Here is a 20,657-nt window from a genome sequence, read left to right on the forward strand (position 1 = left end):
TATGATAGGACTGCCCCCTTTTCGTGTTCTCATTTTCTTTTTACTTCTTCAGCTTTTCATCTTTCCTTATATTTGTTTCTTTGTCAAATCGTACATTCAAAGGCTTGACGCCCTCATACCACCCACCCTCATCTTTTTCCGACTACTTTCACTCTCTCTACCTTGACGACGACAATTAATCGTATAAATCATTTTACAATGCTCACCTCTGCTACTGTCTTTATCTCTTTGATCTCATTAGTATCAGCTCGACCTCATTGTAACGCACACAACAATGCAAATGCTGCAACAGTCACTTACTTGTACACGCGACATCATGCTATGTCCACTGCTATCGGTATCACCTCTGCTGCGACCTCTTTAGCCGCCATTCCCACGGCCGGAGAAAAAATAACAACGAGCATTACGGAACAGTCATCGTCGATCATTGAATCGACTGTCACGGAAGTCACCTCTACCCCTAATGTAATCGGTTCCAGCGGTATTGTATCCACTCAAATCGAATCCGTTATACCTAATACTTCTACATCGGCAAGTTTGGTCGTACCCACCAATCTGGCTGCATCACAAACGAACTCCTCTTCCGGATCTACTAGTGGCGCCGATGCTGAGCTGTTGGTCAAATTGCACAACGATTTCAGAGCTCAATATGGTATGTTTCCAGTGGTCTCTTCGCGATCGTATCATCTTGTATTGAAGCATGCTGATGCCTTTTGGCAACTATAGGGGCCGGGCCTATTACCTGGAGTGATACTTTGGCTAACTACGCTAAATCTCATGCTACAGCTTGTAACATGAAACATACGTGAGTGATTTTGCTAGCATACATTCTTTATGGAGTTCAAAATACTCAAAGCGCTTATTTTATGCTCATGATCAGCAACGGCCCATACGGAGAGAATCTGTAAGTCTCCTTTCAACTTTCAAGTTCAGACCGTTTATGGTATCAGACGGCTAAAGCCAATGTCTCATACCATAGGGCTGCAGGTGCAGGTGGAGGATATAGTATAACCGATGGATTTGATTCTTGGGCAAACGAAGCTTGTAAGTAATACACCATATTCCACCAACTTTCATGAGCTGATATCGATATCAATGGTTTGCAGCTCAATATGATCCAAGCAACCCGCAATACAGTCATTTCACTCAAGTAAGCGGAATTAAATAATTTCAATGTTATCCAAGCTGAATATAGGTTCGTTATAGGTAGTATGGAAAGCTACCACTGAGATTGGATGCGCAGCTGTATCTTGTGCGGATGGTACGATCTTTGATATTGGAACTGTGAGTAGAATTCACCTATATTTAAAGTGAAAATCGATCAATGAATGACCAGTTGTGTTGTAGGAATCCTTATACATCATGTGCGAATATAATCCACCTGGAAACGTTATAGGTCAATTTGGAGAAAACGTCGGATCTAAATCCTCATAAGTGTTTGAGTCCCTTTCGCAGGGCGTTATACAGTAGCCACCGTTATGCTTGAAGCATTTCATAAAGCTTTCAACATTATACAAAACTTCCGAATAAACCCGAAGAAAATTGGTTTTGCCAGCACAAACCTTTGATAGGTGAATGCAATCTATGACCATATGCTTTTTTCCCCAATGATTATGCTTCACCTATACTTTGAATTCACTACTGAACAATGGAATACATGTATTTATAGAGGATATCTGTACAAAGATATAGTCGGGTCAGCATCATATACAGTCCATCAAATATTCATTGTTATAATTTGTTTTTCTTGTTGCTCGAAGTACCTATACTGATTGGCGCTTTGACTTGTCCTAAGTGACGACTTTACTTCCACCGACCGACTGTAGTCACTTGGATAGGAGACCACTAGACTTTGATGGAAACAGCCACTTTGAATATAGAGATAATATTACACTCGTTTGAGATGCAAGAGAAAATTGAGATTCTGGAGATTTTGTGATAAGTGAATAAGTTATAACTAGTCGTGGGGTGGTAAACCTTGACCATATTGTAGAGAAGCAAAGACGATCTTTGTTTTGATGACATTAGAATAAAGCCATACTCTTTCTATCAATCACTGCCCAATAAATAGTTCTCGCAAAATCCGACAACCGACTTATTCGCTTCGTTGAAGGCTTTCTTGGTAGCTTCATGCTCGAGTGTAGGTCGAGCTGCGAACCCATGTACTGTATCTATTCATACAGTGAATCAGTTGAGCGCTTACGAGCAAAGCTGACTTGCATGCTGGTTGACGTGGACATACCTGTATGCACAATACAATCAAAATCCACGTTTTCATCCTCCACCTTTTTCTGAAAAGAATCTTTGAGTAATTGAATATCCTTAGCTCCGAACATTTGATCATGATCTGCTAAATGCCATACGGATGGTTTGGTGATTTGTGGCCAAGTTGATTTTTCAGGTGATGGATGACAAATTATTCCTCCAACTAAGGTTGTATTAGCTTGATTTGAAAGCAGGTATTGAACCATTGCACCCCCTCTACAATAGCCTACAGCTACAATTTTTTCGTATCCCTCTGAGGTTAAGTCATTGATTGCCTGCCCAGACATATCAGTAATGAATTATATTCATCTGTTTCTCATTTCATATCGTTAATAATGCTTACTGCTTGAGCGAGTGGGACTTGTTTCTTTGGGAAAAGTAACATTGGTAACCATCTCCAAATTTTCCAAATTACCTCTATGATCATGTAAATTGTTGTAGCCCATGATCTACTTGCATATTGATCCGGATAGAGAGGTGCTACTGGTTCGAACACGTCGACAGGAGGTGGGTTGACTATGATTATTTAGTTAGCACACTCTGTCCTCACAAGATAAGTAATATGAAAGAAATGAGTTACTTACTGATATACTCTGGCACATAGACATTGATCTTGAGTTGGTCGGCGAAAGCATCTGCCATGATTTTGGGATTAGACTATTTGAGGCAAAATTTTTAACCTTATGACTGATTCCATATGAAAAGGTAAGATACTGTATGACTTACCAGCTCTAAGCCGAATGCATCTGTGTATAAGACTAACGCGACCTTCTCATCTACGACCTTTCCTTCAGACGGTTTAGTTTGATATCTGCCCACTCTCTGAGTATTGTTAGACGCAGTAAAGGTTCCTCGAGGTGTACCGGTAAGCCGCCCACCTTGGAGGCAGCAGGTCGAGAGTGGAATGAAGGACATGGTCCTCGAGTTGTTGTTGATTGAAGCGTTATGGCAGCGTGGGAGTGTGTAGAACAAAGTGCGAGAAGATCAAATCTTATATGTGATCATAATATAAGGGGAATGAATGAATCATCCTTATTCGGCTCGTGTGAAAATACAGTCAACTCTCGTCAATTGTCGCAGCTAGTTTATTACACGCCCCAATTAACTCTTCGGGTATTCTTATTACCTAAGTTGATGGACCACCTCCACCTTGACTAATCCTATAAAAACACATTAAACGGTGGACAACGCCGATTATTATGACATGACGTCGGAAGCAAAGAAATGCATTTTAAGTTGAAATATCGGAGAACAAATCGATATTCAAGCTCTCTTTTTGACTTTAAAGCATTTATCGATTGAGCATAATTATATTCGTGCGCGTTAGTTATAGAAACAGAGACTACTACTATCAGCAAACAACTAAGTTATCTGGACTCTGACTCAAACATCATACACTATGTCTAGGTCAGCTATTCGTCCGATCTTTAATTCTTTTCGCCCTACCTTCCAAACCAAAATACATCCTATATCACGTCAACATGCCCCTACTTCTATAAGTTCTACTATATTGAAAAGATCATTTCAAAATTTACTAGCGCCAAATCCCGACTCAACAGATGCACCTAATTTAGCTATAAATAAATTAACGGCTAGAGGGTTTATATTATCGGATAATTTGGTCATTCCTGGTGGATGTATATTTCATTCTGGACGTGCAGTATTATGGGATGTAGATCCACCTAAAACGGACGTAGGGAATTTGGAATTGATGTGGAAAGATTGGGATATAGGTAGATTTAGAGTTTTTGAGGTTGTTGTTCCTAGACCTGGTCAGTGGTTTTGTTGAATTATTCAAAGAGCAGGAACTGTTGCAGCAGTAAGATCAAGGATAAATCTGTTTAGATTTTCAACATATACTAGATGTAACGCAGATCATCCAACTGACTACTTGCCTTTGTTTTTGATTGATTAGAAATTCTGTTGTTTGGTACAGGTCAAACAGCGATTCCAGCACCAAAAGCTATCAGAGAATATATTTCGAGTTTGGGTATACAATTGGATGTGATGGATACGGTAAGTTTTATGACCATACACGATCAGCAGTAGTAGTACATTCTGATTAATTAATTTTATTTTTGAGGGCGTAGAGAAATGCAGCATCTACGTATAACCTCTTAGCTGAGGAAGGGAGAACAGTAGCTGCTGCCTTATGTCCTCTAAGTCCAATAGATCCAAAGACGGGTAGCTCTCGGTGAAAATGATGACAGATGAGATTGAAACAAGAGTGGATCTAGAACGATGGACAATAAGGCCAGCGTATCTCCCGAAAGAACACTGAAGAAACATGCATATGGAGGCTAACGCACAATGTCGAGAATTGCTGGAGGTGATTGCAAAAGATGGACGTTTCCATGGTTATGTTAGATTGGACAACGCCCTTCCGTGTCGGTTATTCGATACAAACCATATGCATGTTGAGATTACTTTTCTATTTGATGAACGAGATTGTTTAAATTCCAATAAACATCTCCGTCGTAAGTGATAGTCAAAAGTTTAATCGTACACTACGAGCAAAACAACAATTGATCAGTGTTCATTCACGTTGAGATAAAAGCTGAAATCATGATCATTCCATGTTGAAAGTTAAAAATCAAACTCACCATGTATTAAAGCGAAACTACCTATCCAAAATAATAAAAAACCTAATAAATTTTCTTGACCAATTCCACTTAATGCCCAATAACCTTTCCATTTTTTACCATTTCCAAATGTTCCATTTTCTCCATTTGATAAATTTGAATGAGATTGAGCTACATATTTAATTACATCACCATTACATTTAAATAATAATAATATGATTGAAGTGAAAATTGATGAAATTAAATATAAAGCAAATCCATATAAATTTGTTAAACCTAATAAACCTGCTATTAATCCTGAAAAACATGCTGAGTACTATAGAATTTGAATGGTCAGTTTATACATATGAAATGATAATCATTTAAGAAGGTTTAATTTGTAAAATGAAATTGAAAAGTTTGAAATGAACTTACTGTTCCAAGAGAAGATAATATCCTTGTATTATGAATTACTGATGGAGGATGTAATGGTGAAGCTTCCGGAGCTAAATGAGCTCCTGTAGGAGGTGGTGCAGTTGGATTCATGTTGATTTGATCTATCTTGTAGTTTGTAGATTATGATCAAGAGTGAAGCACTTTATCAATAAAGTGGATAGACATTAGCTGCATGTCGGTTGGCACCAGCTAATGAAAGAACGGAATCAAATGGAATAGATCTGATTTTGATAGCAAAGAAGTCATTCAAAGAGCGCGTCTATACAAATTGATTTCTGTCAGTTCACCAACTCTATTGCTTGGTAGCAAATACACAATTTCTCTTTGATTCGTTGCTTTCACTCATCAGTTCACTCGCAATCTGCACAGAATCTTGACTCGTATTCCAATCGGCCCATAAAATAAATCAACGTTCGCATTAACAATGTCATCAACTGCGACACCTGGCCCATCAAATCTTCGTCCTCGAAATAACAGACCGCCGTCTTTACAAAATATTGAATCGAATCACGATGAACTATCAAGTCATCGTGGATCCCCTGCTCCTTCTAGTAGTAGTAAAACGCAACGAGATGATCCAGGATCATCAAATACAACTACAAGTTCTAATGTGCATTTCCCTGGTGGACTCTATTTACCTGCGGTGAAAGGTACGATAGGAGGTATAGGTATGTAATGTACAATTTATCAGACAAATGGTCAACTCGAGATTTGTCGCTGATTTGAGGGTCAAATCTTTTAGAATCGCCTAGAAGACATATGCGAAGTGCACCAAGTATATCAACTGTATGTTTTACAATATCCTTGCCTGACATGTTTTCTCGTTTGGATAGAAAGCTGATATTATTCTTTTAATGTTCAGTTAAGAGATGATTCTTCTAATCCCCCTGACTCTGCATCTACAATTCAACCTCGTAAAGAAGGTAAAGAAACTACACCCCCTCCATCACCACCTCCAGCGAGTAGAGCTGTTTTCAGAAGTGATCCGACAATAAAAAGTTGTTTGAATGGATTGAAAATGGATAGGGCGGGTGAGATTGCTAGATTATTTGGTGTATGATCAGTACATATGGAATGTATTTCATCCATAGGTTTAACTCAAAATAGAAAAGGGTGATACGAACGGTAGCATTACGGCTCCTTGATTCCGATTCATATTGATTTTGTACACGTTTCCATCACCATCTGATAAGCTGTGCATTCGTTCTTCACCGTTTTCAATTGTAAGCTAGCTCTCAATGCATAATATAAAGCCATTTTCCCATACATTTACTTCGCATGATTTGCACTTATGCATTTATGTTGTAGTGCGATCGTAGGGTATATCCGAAGTTTGATGTTTATGCACGTGGGTTAACGTAGATCCGGCTATGTCCGGTGTTTAAGATGATAACCGTGGGCTGTATATGACCTCCTGTATGCGTTATCTCTTGAGAGTATGCTTCCTTCTGAATGACTTCTTACCTTCTTTCCTTCCTATTGCTAATCACATAAACAGATTATCAAGCAAACATCACAATCACAATCATCGAGCTCATTGTCTATCTACACGCAACCAAATTATCAACTTAACATTGCCTTCGTCGCTCTTCGCACATTCTGTCATTCCATTCAAGGCCAATCACTTCTTGGTTTTTGCCCTTGTGGATTCAATTCGACTTGACTTCTCGGACAAGGATTCTCTCCGATCATCTCGGATCGTTATCTTCCCCCTCATCGTTTAATTCTTCCTCGTGATTCAAAGTCTATTGCGTGCTTGCGCTCCTGTCTTCTTCAGTCTCACCTTGATATCCTATATATCAATCGACTTTCATGATCAATCTGAAAAATAACTTTTAGACACGAAATACAATATATAAACCTCACTTGCTTCGATCAATAATTACACAGATAGATATCAATAATCTGAACTTTCATCATGTCATTATCACCTAAAATCAACGTTTCATCTCATCCATTGATTCTTTCCAAACTCACTCAACTTAGATTACATGATTTACCAGCTAAAGATTTTAGAGAAGGTATAAGAGCGATTGGGTAAGCTTTTCTCTCATTCCAATTGTCCTTACCTTCTACTTGAATCAAGCAAAAATCCCAATTAGGAAGATCTCAATAGCTAATACTGCTCAAATATTTGATAGATCAATGTTGATATACGAAGCTTCTCGTCATTTACCACTTGTGGATGTGCCTGATGTGAGTTTGGATACAGACACATTGATTTTTACTGTTCATTCGATAACATGCTATCAAAGTCACTGATCAAATAAACTCCCTTGTACAGTTACAATCACCTATTGCACCTTTTACAGGACAAACTATCCCTTTACGTGTTGGTTTTTCACCCATTTTAAGAGCTGGATTAGGTTTAGAAGATGGTAAGTACATTTCATGATAAAATTCGTACATTAAATCGACGAGTGCTCTCATTCATAATGACTGAATACAATAATCGTAGCTGCTCTTGAGATGTTTCCAGAAGCTACAGTCCTTCATCTAGGTTTATTTAGAGATAAAGTTTCATTACAAGCTATCGAGTGAGTTTTGAAGAATCCTTTTTTTACGGTCGCCCTTATAGTTAAAAAGGCATTCTAGTCTTTTTCACTATTTATATTCATGAAAGTAAGCTGAGACTAAACAAATTCAAAGGTATTATTCTAAACTTCCCAGTCAAGTTACAGCAGATATGGTTTTCCTTCTTGATCGTAAGTATCCTTTTTTTTTTGGTTCTTTCTCCCTATTTCAGATAATTTATTGAGAAGAACGTATCGGAAATAGCTTTAATCGCTACGGGAGGAACAGCTTTAGCAGCTTTAAATATGTTAACAGAATGGGGATTATCACAATCACAAATTAAAATCATATCTGTTTTAGGATCAAAACAAGGTGTATTAAATGTATCAGAAGAATTTCCTGATGTAGAGGTGAGTTTTCTATCTTTCATTATCTTTCCAATCTATTATATTATGTTAAATACAGTCGTAAAAAAACTGATAATTGTTTAAGATTCATATTGGTGCTGTAGATGATATTTTGACTGAGAAAGGATATATTTCACCTGGATTAGGAGATGCAGTAGGTTTTTTTTTCTATTTCATTAATTCATTATTCAATTTAGATATTCCCTAATTTCGCTGATCAAAAATATTTTTATTGTATAATTAGGGTGATCGACTTTATAATACTTTTCACTAATTTCAATCAAATTAAGTGATAGTTTGACACGATTTGTATTCAAGATCATCATACTCAATCTATTTGTGTTTATTCCCCTTTTGTAAAATACCATCTTTTCCTTTTAATTCAACATGCATAAACATCATTGTAAATTCAATAATTTACATAACTTCATTAAATTGAAATGTACATACTAAGCTACATAAAGATTCTATTTGATTTTGAAAATGATATAATGATGAAACTTTTATATTCTTTTTTAACTATTCAAAAGCGATGAAAAAAAAAACTTTTTTTAAAAAAAGAAACAATCAATGAAATATCGAATCTATTTCTATATATTATTAAAACCAAATGTCCATAACGAAAGGTTTTTTGTTTATTCCCTTTTCCCTTTTATTCTATTTAAAATTTCATCTTTTCCTAAATTATGTTTACCTCTTCCAGATTTTAACCAATTTTGCCAATTTTCAGTTGAACCTGTTCCTGCAAACATAACTACTCTATCTCTTGCTGAACCACCTAAACCATCTCCATGACCTGCAAGTGGATCCCAATGAATTCCATTGGTTACTCCGTCTACATCAATCAATAAATGAGTCAGCGTTACGAGGCATTAAAGCTCAATTATTGATGAATGAGAAATGTAATTTCAACTTACGCCTTTCTAAATACCTTCTTACCCTCTATTATACAGAATATTGTCAGCTCGAAAGAATCAAATTTCTGCATTAGAGAATACGAGAAGCATAATTTCCAGTGAAATGAGATTCCATCGGCGTAAATCTCAAGACGGACGATGTAAGGATATGACAGGCTAATTTGAAAATTCTTTTACTCACAGCAGCATCTATAATCATATCTTGTCCACCCAAAAAGAAAGCTGTTTTGTGAGCATCAGTGGCTTCGGGAATCTCGTCGAAAAATAACGTATTATCCGCCCAATCAAAGTTCTGCGCATTCAAGGCAATCCGTCAGCTGTTATAAATGTGCTACCAAGAAGCAAGTGCAGTAATGATTTAATGGAGAACTTACTCGTGAAATATAATTCGCTATTCCCAGCTCGCAAGCGATGAAGTAGTACAATAATAGTTCCATGGCCTATTGAACCTCATTAGCTATTATAGCTTTCGAGTGGCCAACATTGACTGAAGAACTTACAGTGCTAGGTGTTCGATAACAGAAATTATAACAGACGTCTAGATATAATGCGTTTAATGACTTCTCTGTCCTGATGCAATTTGCTTTTATGCGTGGAACACTTACCTCCTTCCCAAAGACAGAAGACGACAGGATCCACAAAAGTGTTTCTCCTGATCAAGCTCGGACAATCTTTGAGGATCCAGCCGTGCCCTACACTACCATTACTATGACTCAACATGCTAACACCTCCTCTGGCTGAAGATCTAGCATTCTCATCCCAGAACCCCCATTGAGTGCAAATCTTCTTCATCGATTTTACAAGCTCGGCTCGAGTCCAAGGGCGAAGGTGTCTGTGGTGAAAGAGTGATTGAGCAGTATACGGCGAGAGTGGTATAAGTATTGGATGAGAAGGTAGAGAATGGATTAGGTGTTTAATGATAAGATGAGATTGGAGCTACAGTTTGGTTGGGCTTTCATTAGCACGGAATTTACAGACAGACTGTGCCAATTGTAACTCACTAAGCCAAAGCCTAAGCCATGGAGGTATACCACGGGAATGGCATTCGCTACTCTTTTTCCCTTCTCAGGGGTCCAGTCTTTCGGTATTCGTATGAGGTATCTACGGAGACGACATGATCAAAGTCAGCTCGTCTAGCCTTCAGTAGCTGGATCAATCTAAGAATGATCAACTCACTCCATATCGCCCTCGCGGTACTATAGAATCAAAGAGAGATATCAGCCCTAGAGCACACTTGTTAAACTCCCCATGTGTAACTTACTAATCCCATCCCTTGATAAGGATAAACGACTTCTTGAAGGAAGAGATTGATCATATTGGTCAAAACATATAGGATGAGCGGGCGGGCTTTGGCCTGTGGACAAGGTAGACACATCAGCGTCAGCTGAACAACGTGAACCATCGCCCGATGTCGGATGAGACTAGAATCTGGGTAGAGCGAGTTGACTAACCTGAACCGGATCTATACTTAGCCTTATGACCTTCAATTCATCGTTATAACCTTCTTCAAATTGACTGCCTGATCTAGCTTCTACTAATTCAATCAAATATTCCATATATTTCTTATTCTCTTCGTTTGCTAGTACTTGCTCAAGAGGGCAACCAAAACAAGACCATGCTAGCCATATTTCCATATTACGTCGTTTTATCTCATCCCAAGGTGCATGGTTAAACCTATTGACAAAAATGTTGGGTTTTAGCATGATGAAATCAAAATATACAAAGAATTACAAGACTTACCAAGTTCTAAGTCTTTCTCTAAAATCTATTGCTCTTTTATCCCATGAATGTAATTTAACAATTTTTTTATCATCTTTTTCATCAATAATTCCTTCATATCCCCATTGTTTATTAGGTAAAATGGAATTTTCAATTTGAGATTTTAACTTTTCTTCTCTTTGACCTTTATATTCTTCTACAAAAGATTGAATTAATTCTTTTTCTTTATAATCCAATTTACCAATTCTTTTCTTTTCTTGTATACCAATAGATTCTTCATATTCTTTATTTTTTATATGATATAATTCATTTATTGAGATTAAACCTTTTTGAAAATTTTCTTCAGCTTTTTCAATTTCAAATATTCTTTCTTCTTTTAAATCTTCATAATTTTCGATACCTTTTATTGGAATTGGATAAATAAGATTTGAATGAACTACTTTAAGAAATAAATTTGTTCTTTCAGATATAGGTAAATTTGATATTGGTGCAGGTTTTTGAACGTATTTAATTAAATAAGCGTAATAAATTGAGAAAAATATTTCAGTTATAGCGTATCCAGCAAATATAGTTGCTGTTAAACCTGATCCTCCTGATAAGGAAGGTGAGAGAAGTGTGTACCATATTAAATATGCACTGCAAGTTCTAAAAATAAGCGAAAATCTTGAAAGTGATTGACACAAGCAAGAGAGATAAGACAACTTACCAACATAAAGGCGTTATCATCCATACACTCAATACCAATGCTAAAGCTATGTAATATCCTTGATCAGGTTTCTTTTTGACATTTTCTAATGGATATACCTCATCGGGCAAAGGCGAAAGTGAAGGTAAAAACTCTTTTGTAGGCATCTTTACAAGCTAGCGATACCAAAGAGTAGAGGAAAAATGAGAATGGATTGGAAGTGTTTTATATCATCCGAGATAACGCAAGTTTGTTGATGGATGTTCTGAGTCTTCGTCGCGCAGCGATGATGCAATTTCGCGTTCTTATCTATTCGCTAAATGTTTTCTACAAATGTAGCGTGGAACACCTATGTCTTGAAGAAAGTTCAAGTCTCTCAAAGAAAGACAGAACCAAATTCAGACAAAGGGAACATATGAGTATGGTGTGAATATTCTTTCTACATGGACTCAACTTGGATTTATTCTTTTTAACTATCTAATTGTTTACACATTCCTTGAGTGTTCTAAATTCTAAATTCAACTCCGATGGAACAATCAAAGTGATCGACGTCATAAGACGATATCGGCATTGTACGGCATACATAACTATTACTGATACCTGATAACAACACTGATAGACTTTATATTCTTGCTATTTTATATACATGTCTGATTTGCAATCACTACCTAAAGAACGATCTATACATTACCCTTCTCCTTCCCAAAGCAAAACTCCAAATCCAATACAAATCATACCTACCCCTAATAAAGTTTGACCATCCGGTATTTGACCTAACCAAATAGAATCCACTAAAGCGACTAATCCAATAGTAAGTAAATTAGCAACTGAAGAAGTTGTAGGACCCCATATTCCAATAAGTACCATTAAACCTGCGTTCTAAATTCAATCAAATTCCATCTAAAATTAGCTATTCATTATATTCAAAAACTCAGAAGAGTAATTATGAATGTTTTAAACTTACATAGATTGTACCACCTATAAAGATTGCTATAAGACATGACCAAACTCCATCTCCATTTGGCCAGACAAATTCTTCATAACCTGACCAATTTAAAAATATAATAGGTGGCCAAAGTAAAAGAAATGTAGCCAAACCAATACATGATGTTATAAAATTCGCATGTAAAGCAGGAGGTAAATTTACAATTGATCCATTTTCAATTTCATTTGAATGATTTTGATTTAAATTAAGATGACCACTAGAAGAAGGTAATAAACCAGCATTAGAAGTAGTTCTTGATAATGGTGGAGTTAATTCTATTGGTGTAGGTGTAGAATCCGTTCCTCGATATTGATGATTTGATCTATGAGAAATTGAACTTTGATTTAAATGATTTTCATCTTCTAATTCTGTTTCTTCTGTTGAAGTTGAAATTGAATGAGTTGGAAGAGGTGAATATTCTGTTGAAGAGGATATTACTCCACCTTGTCCTTCTGGTAAAGCAAGTTTGTAAATTACTTCGTAAAGTCCCAATATAATTGCTCCTGTGATCATATCAATCTGTTAATTACAATTAAAGTACATGAAGATGAACAGATATGATATAATAATCTAATATAATATAATAAACTCACCAAATAACATAATACTATCTCCTATAAATCTATTTATCATTCCGTTTTCTTGTTGCTTATTATTATCATCATTATTATTACTATTTTTTAAACCATCTAAACTAATTATAAAAACACCAATAAAAGCTAAAATAATACTTGAAATTGTAATTTTACTTAAATTTTGATTTAATAAAAATAAACTAAAAAAATAAGTTGAAAATGCAGAAGTTGAATAAATTGAAGTTATATCAATAGGTAAAGATAATCTCATTGAAATAAACCAAGATAAACTTGGAATTGATAAAATTAAAGTTAAATAAATTATTTTTTTATTCCAAATTTTTAAAATTTCTTTCCATTCAATTTCATTTGAATTAATTTCATTTTTATTCAAAGAAGAAGAAGAAGAAGTAATATTTAATTGTTTAATTAAAATATTTTTAATTCCTTTTAAATAAATTTTAAAAATAGATTTTTTTGATTTTGAATTTGAATTAAAAATTGAAAAATGAATTTTCAACAATAATAAATGAATTGGAAAAATCAAAAAGAAAGTAGAATGTGTTAAATAAAATGTAAAATATGGTTTATCATATTTTAAATTTAATAATAAATTATGTGTAAATTCTGTTTGAATTGTAGATGCAAAAACAATTATAATTAAAATTAAACTTGGTAATAAAAAAGAAGATTTTGATTTAGAATTATAATTTTGTAAATTAATTGTTGGAATTTGTATATTAGATTGAGAAGATGTTCTAAGATGAGTATAAGATTGTATAGAGGACATGATGTTATTCAAATTACGTGTATTTTGAAAAGAAAGGTTCTCCGAAACTACTTTGTAATTTATTTCATTTTTGTTTTATAAAATCTAATTGTACCGATAGTGAGCCGGACGAAATCGTTTAACGCTGATAGACCGAATTCAGATTGATAGATACTGAGAGTTCTGTCTAGGAAAGATGTGACTATCTATGATGTTCGTGAGCAATTTTATTGCGTATATGAAGGAGACGAAAAGGTATTGTCGAGTTAATGAACGCAGTCAACAAGGTCTATGACGATCATTGCGATTAGTTTATCCGTGTTTTGATTTTCGGTTAATTACTCAACCCATTTCTACCGAGCCTAAATCATATTCATGTTCATTTCCCACTTCCCACTAAAGAGAAATCAAGTATGGATCATCTTGATGATCATCTCATCCAGATGCATGAGGGTTATATAATTGCCCAAACGCTGGTCTTACTGATATACATATCACGTAGCTCTTCGATGCATTCTTGCTACAACTCTACACTCAGAAATCACACTATGATATAATTAAAAATCTAATAAGACCAAGCTCAAGCTTTAGCTTCTTTAGTCTCATTGCCCAATTTACCCTCCGATACGACCTTCCCATCTAATTCCTTGACAACCTGAAAGACCGGTCAATCAGCATGACAGTGTATTGAATTGGTCCGATCAAGGAGCAATTTAGATAGTAGGAAAGAACGCTTACCTCTTGTCCTAATTCTCTAACTCGTTCAACGTCGTGTCCAATCAGACTAACGTGTACTCCAGAATAAAGGTATGGATCTATTTTAATACCTCAAAAACATCAGGTTTTGCCATCACGTTGAGATTTGATTATATTGAAAGACGTTAACGCACAAGATCCAACTCTTATACCTTCCTTCTTTACTCTAGCTTGAAGTTCAGTCAAGAAAGGTGCAATAGTAGATTCAGGTTTACTAAACATGGATTCAGTCAAAATATCTCATTGAATGTATCAATTCGATATAACTTACGAAGTATATATGAGATGTCTAAATGGTTTACTTGATGCGGGTGGTAAAGGTAGATAAGGAGTTAAAGCGAGGAGAAGTTGTTGAAATAAAGATGGGATTCCAGGGAAGATGCATAACTAACCCAAATTCCGAACAAAAACAAAATTAAAATAAATCCTTTTGTAAGGCTTTTTCCTTCATTTAAAAAGAGAAAACTCACTTTGCCATCTAATCTAACTACTGGTACCCATTTTTCCGAATCTACAAAAATTATTTCACTTTTACTTTCTTCAGGACCATTATTAGTAGGGAAAAGTGCCATTCTATTTCTAGCTTCCTTTTCAGCTGGTGTAGCATTTTTTAATTCTTCTCTACGTTTTGGTGTAGTTAGTTCAGACATTCTTCGAATTGTTTCTTGATCATGTTTTAAAGAAAGATTAAAAGCTTTTCCTAATGATGCGTATGTTATATCTATATTTCCAAGCAATATATCAGCAAAGACGTTATGGATAATTTCGCAAACAGCATTATGTGTAGATAATATATATGCAAATAAAGTCGAAATAACAGACTCACCATCATGGGTTGGTCCTATACCTCCTGAAGTAACTACGAAATCATATGCCTTTGTCATACGTCTAGCAGCTTCGATACTGAGGGTAATATGTTAGAAAACAATTGCGATATATGTCAGCTGGATGCATGTTCATTTGCGATACAAATTATCTATTAGGTGATGCTTTGAACTCACATCTCATCTTCATCATCCGCAATTACTTCTATTCTCTTCCTATAGCACCCAAAAAAAACCCGATTTTATCAATATCAATATTAATTAATCATTTCAATATTTCCACACAACGGTATAATTATGAATTCAACGAAAACACATACAATTCAATTCCAAGATCAAAACAAAATTGAGCGAAGAAGCTAACCAAAAAATTTAAAATTATTTAGCAAAAATTGATACAAAAACAACCTATTATAATGAAAAAAAAAATCTTTAAATCAACTAACTTTGAATTTGTATCTTTTGTTTTACCATTTAAAACTTCATCTCTTTTTAATTTTAATTTTTAATATAAAATTTCAAAAATATATGTTTATAATTAGTCTCAATTCTTAAAATTTAAAGAAAAAAAGATCAATTCTTTAACTTACCCAATGATTAAACATCCAGCAGTTTTAATATAATTTCCTTCTCCTAAAGGATTAGGTACATTTTTAGGATTTGTAGGAATCAAATTTGATATTTTAGTAGTAGAAGTTGACATTGTTCTATTTCCAATCTCAATTCCAATTTTATTTTGTACAAATGTTAAAGGTTTTATAAGAGTAAATTTAGATTTAAGTGATTTTGTACAATATCCAATTGATCTTAAGTGATTTATAATTGGATTTGTGTTTGATATTTGTTTTGGGCTCAATGTATGTTGAAGTTGGAATTTGGTTATGCGTCCAGTATTCAATCTTGAAGGCATCACCAAAAATCATATATGAGTCTGAGATGATGGTTGGATGAGATACAAATTATTTTAATACTTTACGATCTCGTCATTTTATTTTTGGTCCGGTCGGTAAATGATCATAACCCGATTCATCGTTATTCGTCATCGGAATCGAAAACGTAAACATTAATTGAAACGCGAGAAAAGATGATCAGCTTATTATATATTAGTCGATAGTCTCAATCGACTTTTACTGCTAGCTGAGTCAGAATTGTGAGAAGGGTGGACTGACAAAACAAACCATCCATACATATGGTCAAAATCATTCATACCATATAGATTTCTAGAACAAGCAGACAAATTAGATCAATAAAGTATCAAAATCCGTTCAACGTGTATATTCATTCGACATTTGTTGTATGAGTGATGAATCAATACAAAAAGAGCTACGTCCTGTAAGCCTACAATAGGCAGTAGGCGGATATAAACAGATAGAGTGGAACTATCAAGGAGCAGAGCAAAGGTAGATCAAGATTAGATATAAGAGGCTCAATTGATACAACGTTCAGTAAAGAGCCTTAGAAGTCACCACCACCCATATCACCTCCATCGAAATCACCACCACCTCCATCTTGGTATCCGTCTTGATAAGCATCATTCTGGCCCTGCAATCAAAACGAGTTTGTCAATAGGAAATTTCGATGATAAAAAGTGTTCCAAGTATCGGACAATCCACTCACATCGGATATCATATTTCCAATCATCATACCACCTAATAAACCACCACCAAGACCAAGAGCGGCCTAAAAAGAAAATAACAAGAATTTAGTTGTTTGAGATTTTACATTTTCTACAACATATAGAATTACGAAAACTTACAGCTCCACCAGCTCCCATTCCTTGTCTTTGAGGTCTTTGTTGATACATAGGTTGTTGTTGCATATAACCACCTTGTTGTGGATATCCACCATAACCTCCTTGTTGAGGATATCCGCCATATTGTTGTTGAGGATATCCACCATATTGTTGTTGTTGTTGTTGAGGATATCCACCATAACCTTGTTGTGGTCTACTATTACCTCCTCCACCAAGTTTAGAGAATAATCCACCTAAACCTTTTTTCTTTTCTTGAGGTTGAGGTGAAGTATATCCACCTTGTTGTTGAGGAGCCGGTGAATATGATTGTTGAGGTTGAGATTGTGATGTATAAGAATAAGAATCTCTTGCTTTTTCTTCATAATTTGGTCTAGAGGGTGGTGCGCCTGATGGTGGAGCGTAAGAATCATTAGAAGGTTGATCATCTGCTGGACTATAAGTTGAAACAAAAGTATCAGTACCTTTAAAATCCAAGCAATGAAAGACTTGTAATGATGCCATTCAATCAGTGGCAAAACTTACTGTGTCCATTGTGAAGCTGCACCTCCAGGTGCATGTTTATTAACATAAAACCATGTTTTGTATTCTTCGTTAAATCTGAACAATCAACCAAATATACCATCAGCAATGAATCACCCTTTTGGATGACAAACTTTGTACGCACTGAGTGATCCATCCTTCTGGTAAAGGTCGACTATCAGGATTAGCAGTCATATTGTTTATCTACGAATGGCTTGTCTTGGCTTTGATTGCGAATCAAGTGGCAAAGGGCAAAAGTATGTTAATCTCAGCTTGATTTGCGCTAATCGGCTGGTACTTTGTGTTGATGTGTACAAAGCAAGTGAGGATTAATAACCACGATAGAAAGAGATGGAACAAACAGATTGAGGATGATTGTAAGTTCGATGGCAATGTTATATTACCATAATCAAAAAGGGATAGCCTTGGCCCCACCATCCAATCGGTTCTCGGCCTACGAGGTTACGCTCTTCGTCATTCACTGCGCATAGGCTTGGCAGGGAACTTTGGGTCGTCCAAAGATGTATTACGTAATAAATCGGATTTGAGCGAATTATACATCTGTCTGTCTATGCATCTATAATCTATGTACGTCTAGGTAATTATGTCTAATTGTCCTTACTGGGTATCGAAAGACAGGATGCCTGGGTAAGAAAGAATCATCGAAGAGAATTTGGATTCAAATATACCATTTACCCCAAATTAAACCACCAAATAAATTCCAATATAAATCCCTATCTCCATCTCTTCTATATGCACCTAATTGAATCATACCTTGAACAAAAAATCTAGCTGTCCAACCTAACCAAACCCAAGTCCATATAAATCCAAATAATCTTTCAAAAAAAATTAATAAAGAAGATTCTTTACCTTTTGAAATACCAAGATAATATATTTTGAATTTACGATAATTTATTTTAAAAATAGCTTCTAATATCAAACCTATAGGTTGAATTACAAAAAAAGGAGTTAATTTGAATATATCTGTTAAATAAATTGAAGTTTTAATTTGAGATTGAGCCGGTGGATTATTTTTTAAAATTAAAGCGAATGATCCTACATCATGATTAAATCCTGATAATAAAAATGTAATAAATGATTTTATTAAATTTTCAATCATTAATCTATTTGATATTTTCCTTGTTGGTAAATTTACTTTTTGATTTGTTGAAGAAGAAGAAGAGGGTGAAGAAGTTGGTATAGGATGAGAAGGTGATATTTGACCTGAAGTATTTGATGAATTTGATGATTTTTCACTTGGAGGCATATTTGGATGTGAAGAAATTCCTGTGTGAGTTAATCCTAAAACATTTTCGCCTATACCGATCCATCCAAGTACATATAACCATCTTCGATTATATCCATGCCAAGTCTGATTGAAGCAACAAAAGTCAGCATTACATCAGCCTAGGGATACTAATTCATACACATCTCGGAAAGAGGGATTTTACGTCACTCCTATGAGTAAATGCAGATAATGTCTTAACTAACCTTTGACCACATTGTAGATAATCCAGGATGTTTCCATAATTGATTCAACGATCCAAACATAGGAGGCCAACCCCAAGGAGCAAAAATTTCATCATTCCAACCTAATATTCCTCCTAGTGTAACGAATATTATAGCACTAATAGTCCAAGAATGTATTAATCCAAACCATACTCTAATAACTACTGCAGTTGAATATAAACCTCTTTCAAATTGATTCAAAGTATTATAAGGTATATTTCCAGCAAAAAATTCTTTACCATATATATTTCTAATACTTCTAAAAAAATCATCAATTAAATATCCAATGATATAATATCTAATTGTTGCGTATCCCCAAGACAATCTTGATGATTTTCTCGAAAAAGGGTGATTTGTTGATTCACTAGGTAATGGACATTGATAATTCCATCCAATCCCTCTGTAAGACCATATTAAACTCCATGACCAATATAACTTTTTTAAAGTGAATGGTGCGGGTACAGGTTCAGCTATTAAAACTTCGTCGTCTTCAAGTTCTCCTGCTTGAATATTTGACGGTGATGATTGATCAGAATGACCATTAGATTCTGGGGTCATAAGGTGGGTTGATTTGGCTCGAGGATGTATTTGGGATCTGGGTACAATTCGATGACAATTTTCTTCGGCAGGAAAGAATACGAAGTATTCCAATACTCGCATGGAATAAATACCTATAGCGAATCAATTACGTTAATCTGGCTTAATAATGATACTCGTAGGAACTGGGTTTAAGTATAGGTAACATCCCGTACCATACTCACACATTAAAACACATGTTCCCCAATGGGTCAAATCATCTTTTTCAATCTGACCTACTACTATATATCCAAATCCAGTCAAACATAAAGGAGCAATTATCCCCATTCTAAATAATCGCCAACCACCTGTATGTGGTGTTAGATGAGTCAGAATCATTAGATGAACCGTTGCGAGGCCTATGAATACGTCCAAACCATTTTGAGGATGTGGAGTAGGTAAACGAGAGACGAGCTCGTAAAGAGGTATCTGAATGTATCCCATATTTAAACTGTCTAAACCCGCTTGATAATATCAGTCCAAGTCGTGAATCAAGCTGTATTGTCGACAGAAAAATAAGATAGGCGGAAGAGAACCACGAATGCCTTTTTCATGAGATTAACGGTAGGAAATAGGGAGACCCGAAGTCTCGGAGAGTCGTATTTACTATGCTTCTGTGATATTCTGTCTTTTTGAGAATGTAAAGAGGATTTCATTCATGTATAAAAGAGACGTACGGTGACCACATCATCTCGCCGACCGACTTTGCCGGGCTAATGGAAAAGGAGACCGAAATCATTATTATTTAACCATGTTGTCATTCAGGTTGAAACGCTTAATTTGACTAAACATTTCTTCGATTGCTTCTTTTACTGATCAGGCACGACAGCAAGATAACCCTTAACATTCCGATACATGAAATCTCTT

General features: G+C 35.3%; 11 protein-coding genes across 11 annotated transcripts; 4 read left to right on the forward strand and 7 right to left on the reverse strand.

The window, feature by feature from the left end:
• Window positions 1-198: 198 nt before the first annotated feature.
• I206_107535 (uncharacterized protein) lies at window positions 199-1,434 on the forward strand (the record flags this gene model as incomplete). The annotated part of the gene is made up of 7 exons (XM_019157576.1): window positions 199-652; window positions 727-805; window positions 881-904; window positions 980-1,044; window positions 1,107-1,150; window positions 1,207-1,284; window positions 1,348-1,434. 7 exons carry the CDS (start codon window positions 199-201, stop codon window positions 1,432-1,434), a joined length of 831 nt encoding a protein of 276 aa, XP_019009216.1.
• Window positions 1,435-2,049: 615 nt separating this feature from the next.
• On the reverse strand, window positions 2,050-3,180 carry I206_107536 (uncharacterized protein; the record flags this gene model as incomplete). The annotated part of the gene is made up of 5 exons (XM_019157577.1): window positions 2,050-2,171; window positions 2,243-2,540; window positions 2,609-2,781; window positions 2,850-2,922; window positions 2,992-3,180. 5 exons carry the CDS (start codon window positions 3,178-3,180, stop codon window positions 2,050-2,052), a joined length of 855 nt encoding a protein of 284 aa, XP_019009217.1.
• Window positions 3,181-3,664: 484 nt separating this feature from the next.
• On the forward strand, window positions 3,665-4,463 carry I206_107537 (uncharacterized protein; the record flags this gene model as incomplete). Its single annotated transcript, XM_019157578.1, has 3 exons — window positions 3,665-4,037; window positions 4,181-4,281; window positions 4,356-4,463. The coding sequence occupies 3 exons, from the start codon at window positions 3,665-3,667 to the stop codon at window positions 4,461-4,463; spliced, it is 582 nt and encodes a 193-aa protein (XP_019009218.1).
• Window positions 4,464-4,761: 298 nt separating this feature from the next.
• I206_107538 (uncharacterized protein) lies at window positions 4,762-5,372 on the reverse strand (the record flags this gene model as incomplete). The annotated part of the gene is made up of 3 exons (XM_019157579.1): window positions 4,762-4,772; window positions 4,869-5,163; window positions 5,262-5,372. The coding sequence occupies 3 exons, from the start codon at window positions 5,370-5,372 to the stop codon at window positions 4,762-4,764; spliced, it is 417 nt and encodes a 138-aa protein (XP_019009219.1).
• Window positions 5,373-5,706: 334 nt separating this feature from the next.
• I206_107539 (uncharacterized protein) lies at window positions 5,707-6,342 on the forward strand (the record flags this gene model as incomplete). Its single annotated transcript, XM_019157580.1, has 3 exons — window positions 5,707-5,950; window positions 6,025-6,068; window positions 6,145-6,342. 3 exons carry the CDS (start codon window positions 5,707-5,709, stop codon window positions 6,340-6,342), a joined length of 486 nt encoding a protein of 161 aa, XP_019009220.1.
• Window positions 6,343-7,200: 858 nt separating this feature from the next.
• I206_107540 (uracil phosphoribosyltransferase) lies at window positions 7,201-8,477 on the forward strand (the record flags this gene model as incomplete). Its single annotated transcript, XM_019157581.1, has 8 exons — window positions 7,201-7,319; window positions 7,424-7,478; window positions 7,567-7,660; window positions 7,741-7,819; window positions 7,932-7,987; window positions 8,061-8,206; window positions 8,289-8,357; window positions 8,448-8,477. 8 exons carry the CDS (start codon window positions 7,201-7,203, stop codon window positions 8,475-8,477), a joined length of 648 nt encoding a protein of 215 aa, XP_019009221.1.
• Window positions 8,478-8,838: 361 nt separating this feature from the next.
• I206_107541 (uncharacterized protein) lies at window positions 8,839-11,691 on the reverse strand (the record flags this gene model as incomplete). Its single annotated transcript, XM_019157582.1, has 12 exons — window positions 8,839-9,038; window positions 9,121-9,145; window positions 9,302-9,412; window positions 9,495-9,560; window positions 9,621-9,658; window positions 9,726-10,056; window positions 10,122-10,221; window positions 10,297-10,316; window positions 10,382-10,474; window positions 10,572-10,794; window positions 10,861-11,475; window positions 11,546-11,691. 12 exons carry the CDS (start codon window positions 11,689-11,691, stop codon window positions 8,839-8,841), a joined length of 1,968 nt encoding a protein of 655 aa, XP_019009222.1.
• Window positions 11,692-12,211: 520 nt separating this feature from the next.
• I206_107542 (uncharacterized protein) lies at window positions 12,212-13,874 on the reverse strand (the record flags this gene model as incomplete). The annotated part of the gene is made up of 3 exons (XM_019157583.1): window positions 12,212-12,403; window positions 12,489-13,012; window positions 13,103-13,874. The coding sequence occupies 3 exons, from the start codon at window positions 13,872-13,874 to the stop codon at window positions 12,212-12,214; spliced, it is 1,488 nt and encodes a 495-aa protein (XP_019009223.1).
• Window positions 13,875-14,433: 559 nt separating this feature from the next.
• On the reverse strand, window positions 14,434-16,136 carry I206_107543 (uncharacterized protein; the record flags this gene model as incomplete). The annotated part of the gene is made up of 10 exons (XM_019157584.1): window positions 14,434-14,508; window positions 14,592-14,668; window positions 14,744-14,823; window positions 14,881-14,996; window positions 15,080-15,330; window positions 15,436-15,512; window positions 15,611-15,649; window positions 15,754-15,792; window positions 15,880-15,921; window positions 16,024-16,136. The coding sequence occupies 10 exons, from the start codon at window positions 16,134-16,136 to the stop codon at window positions 14,434-14,436; spliced, it is 909 nt and encodes a 302-aa protein (XP_019009224.1).
• A 752-nt stretch (window positions 16,137-16,888) lies between these two features.
• I206_107544 (uncharacterized protein) lies at window positions 16,889-17,900 on the reverse strand (the record flags this gene model as incomplete). Its single annotated transcript, XM_019157585.1, has 5 exons — window positions 16,889-16,975; window positions 17,051-17,113; window positions 17,190-17,619; window positions 17,709-17,783; window positions 17,851-17,900. The coding sequence occupies 5 exons, from the start codon at window positions 17,898-17,900 to the stop codon at window positions 16,889-16,891; spliced, it is 705 nt and encodes a 234-aa protein (XP_019009225.1).
• A 484-nt stretch (window positions 17,901-18,384) lies between these two features.
• I206_107545 (uncharacterized protein) lies at window positions 18,385-20,234 on the reverse strand (the record flags this gene model as incomplete). The annotated part of the gene is made up of 3 exons (XM_070203542.1): window positions 18,385-19,077; window positions 19,197-19,885; window positions 19,976-20,234. The coding sequence occupies 3 exons, from the start codon at window positions 20,232-20,234 to the stop codon at window positions 18,385-18,387; spliced, it is 1,641 nt and encodes a 546-aa protein (XP_070059643.1).
• Between the last annotated feature and the right edge of the window lie 423 nt (window positions 20,235-20,657).

Source organism: Kwoniella pini, chromosome 11, assembly GCF_000512605.2.
Source record: "Kwoniella pini CBS 10737 chromosome 11, complete sequence".
NCBI classification, from domain to species: domain Eukaryota; kingdom Fungi; phylum Basidiomycota; class Tremellomycetes; order Tremellales; family Cryptococcaceae; genus Kwoniella; species Kwoniella pini.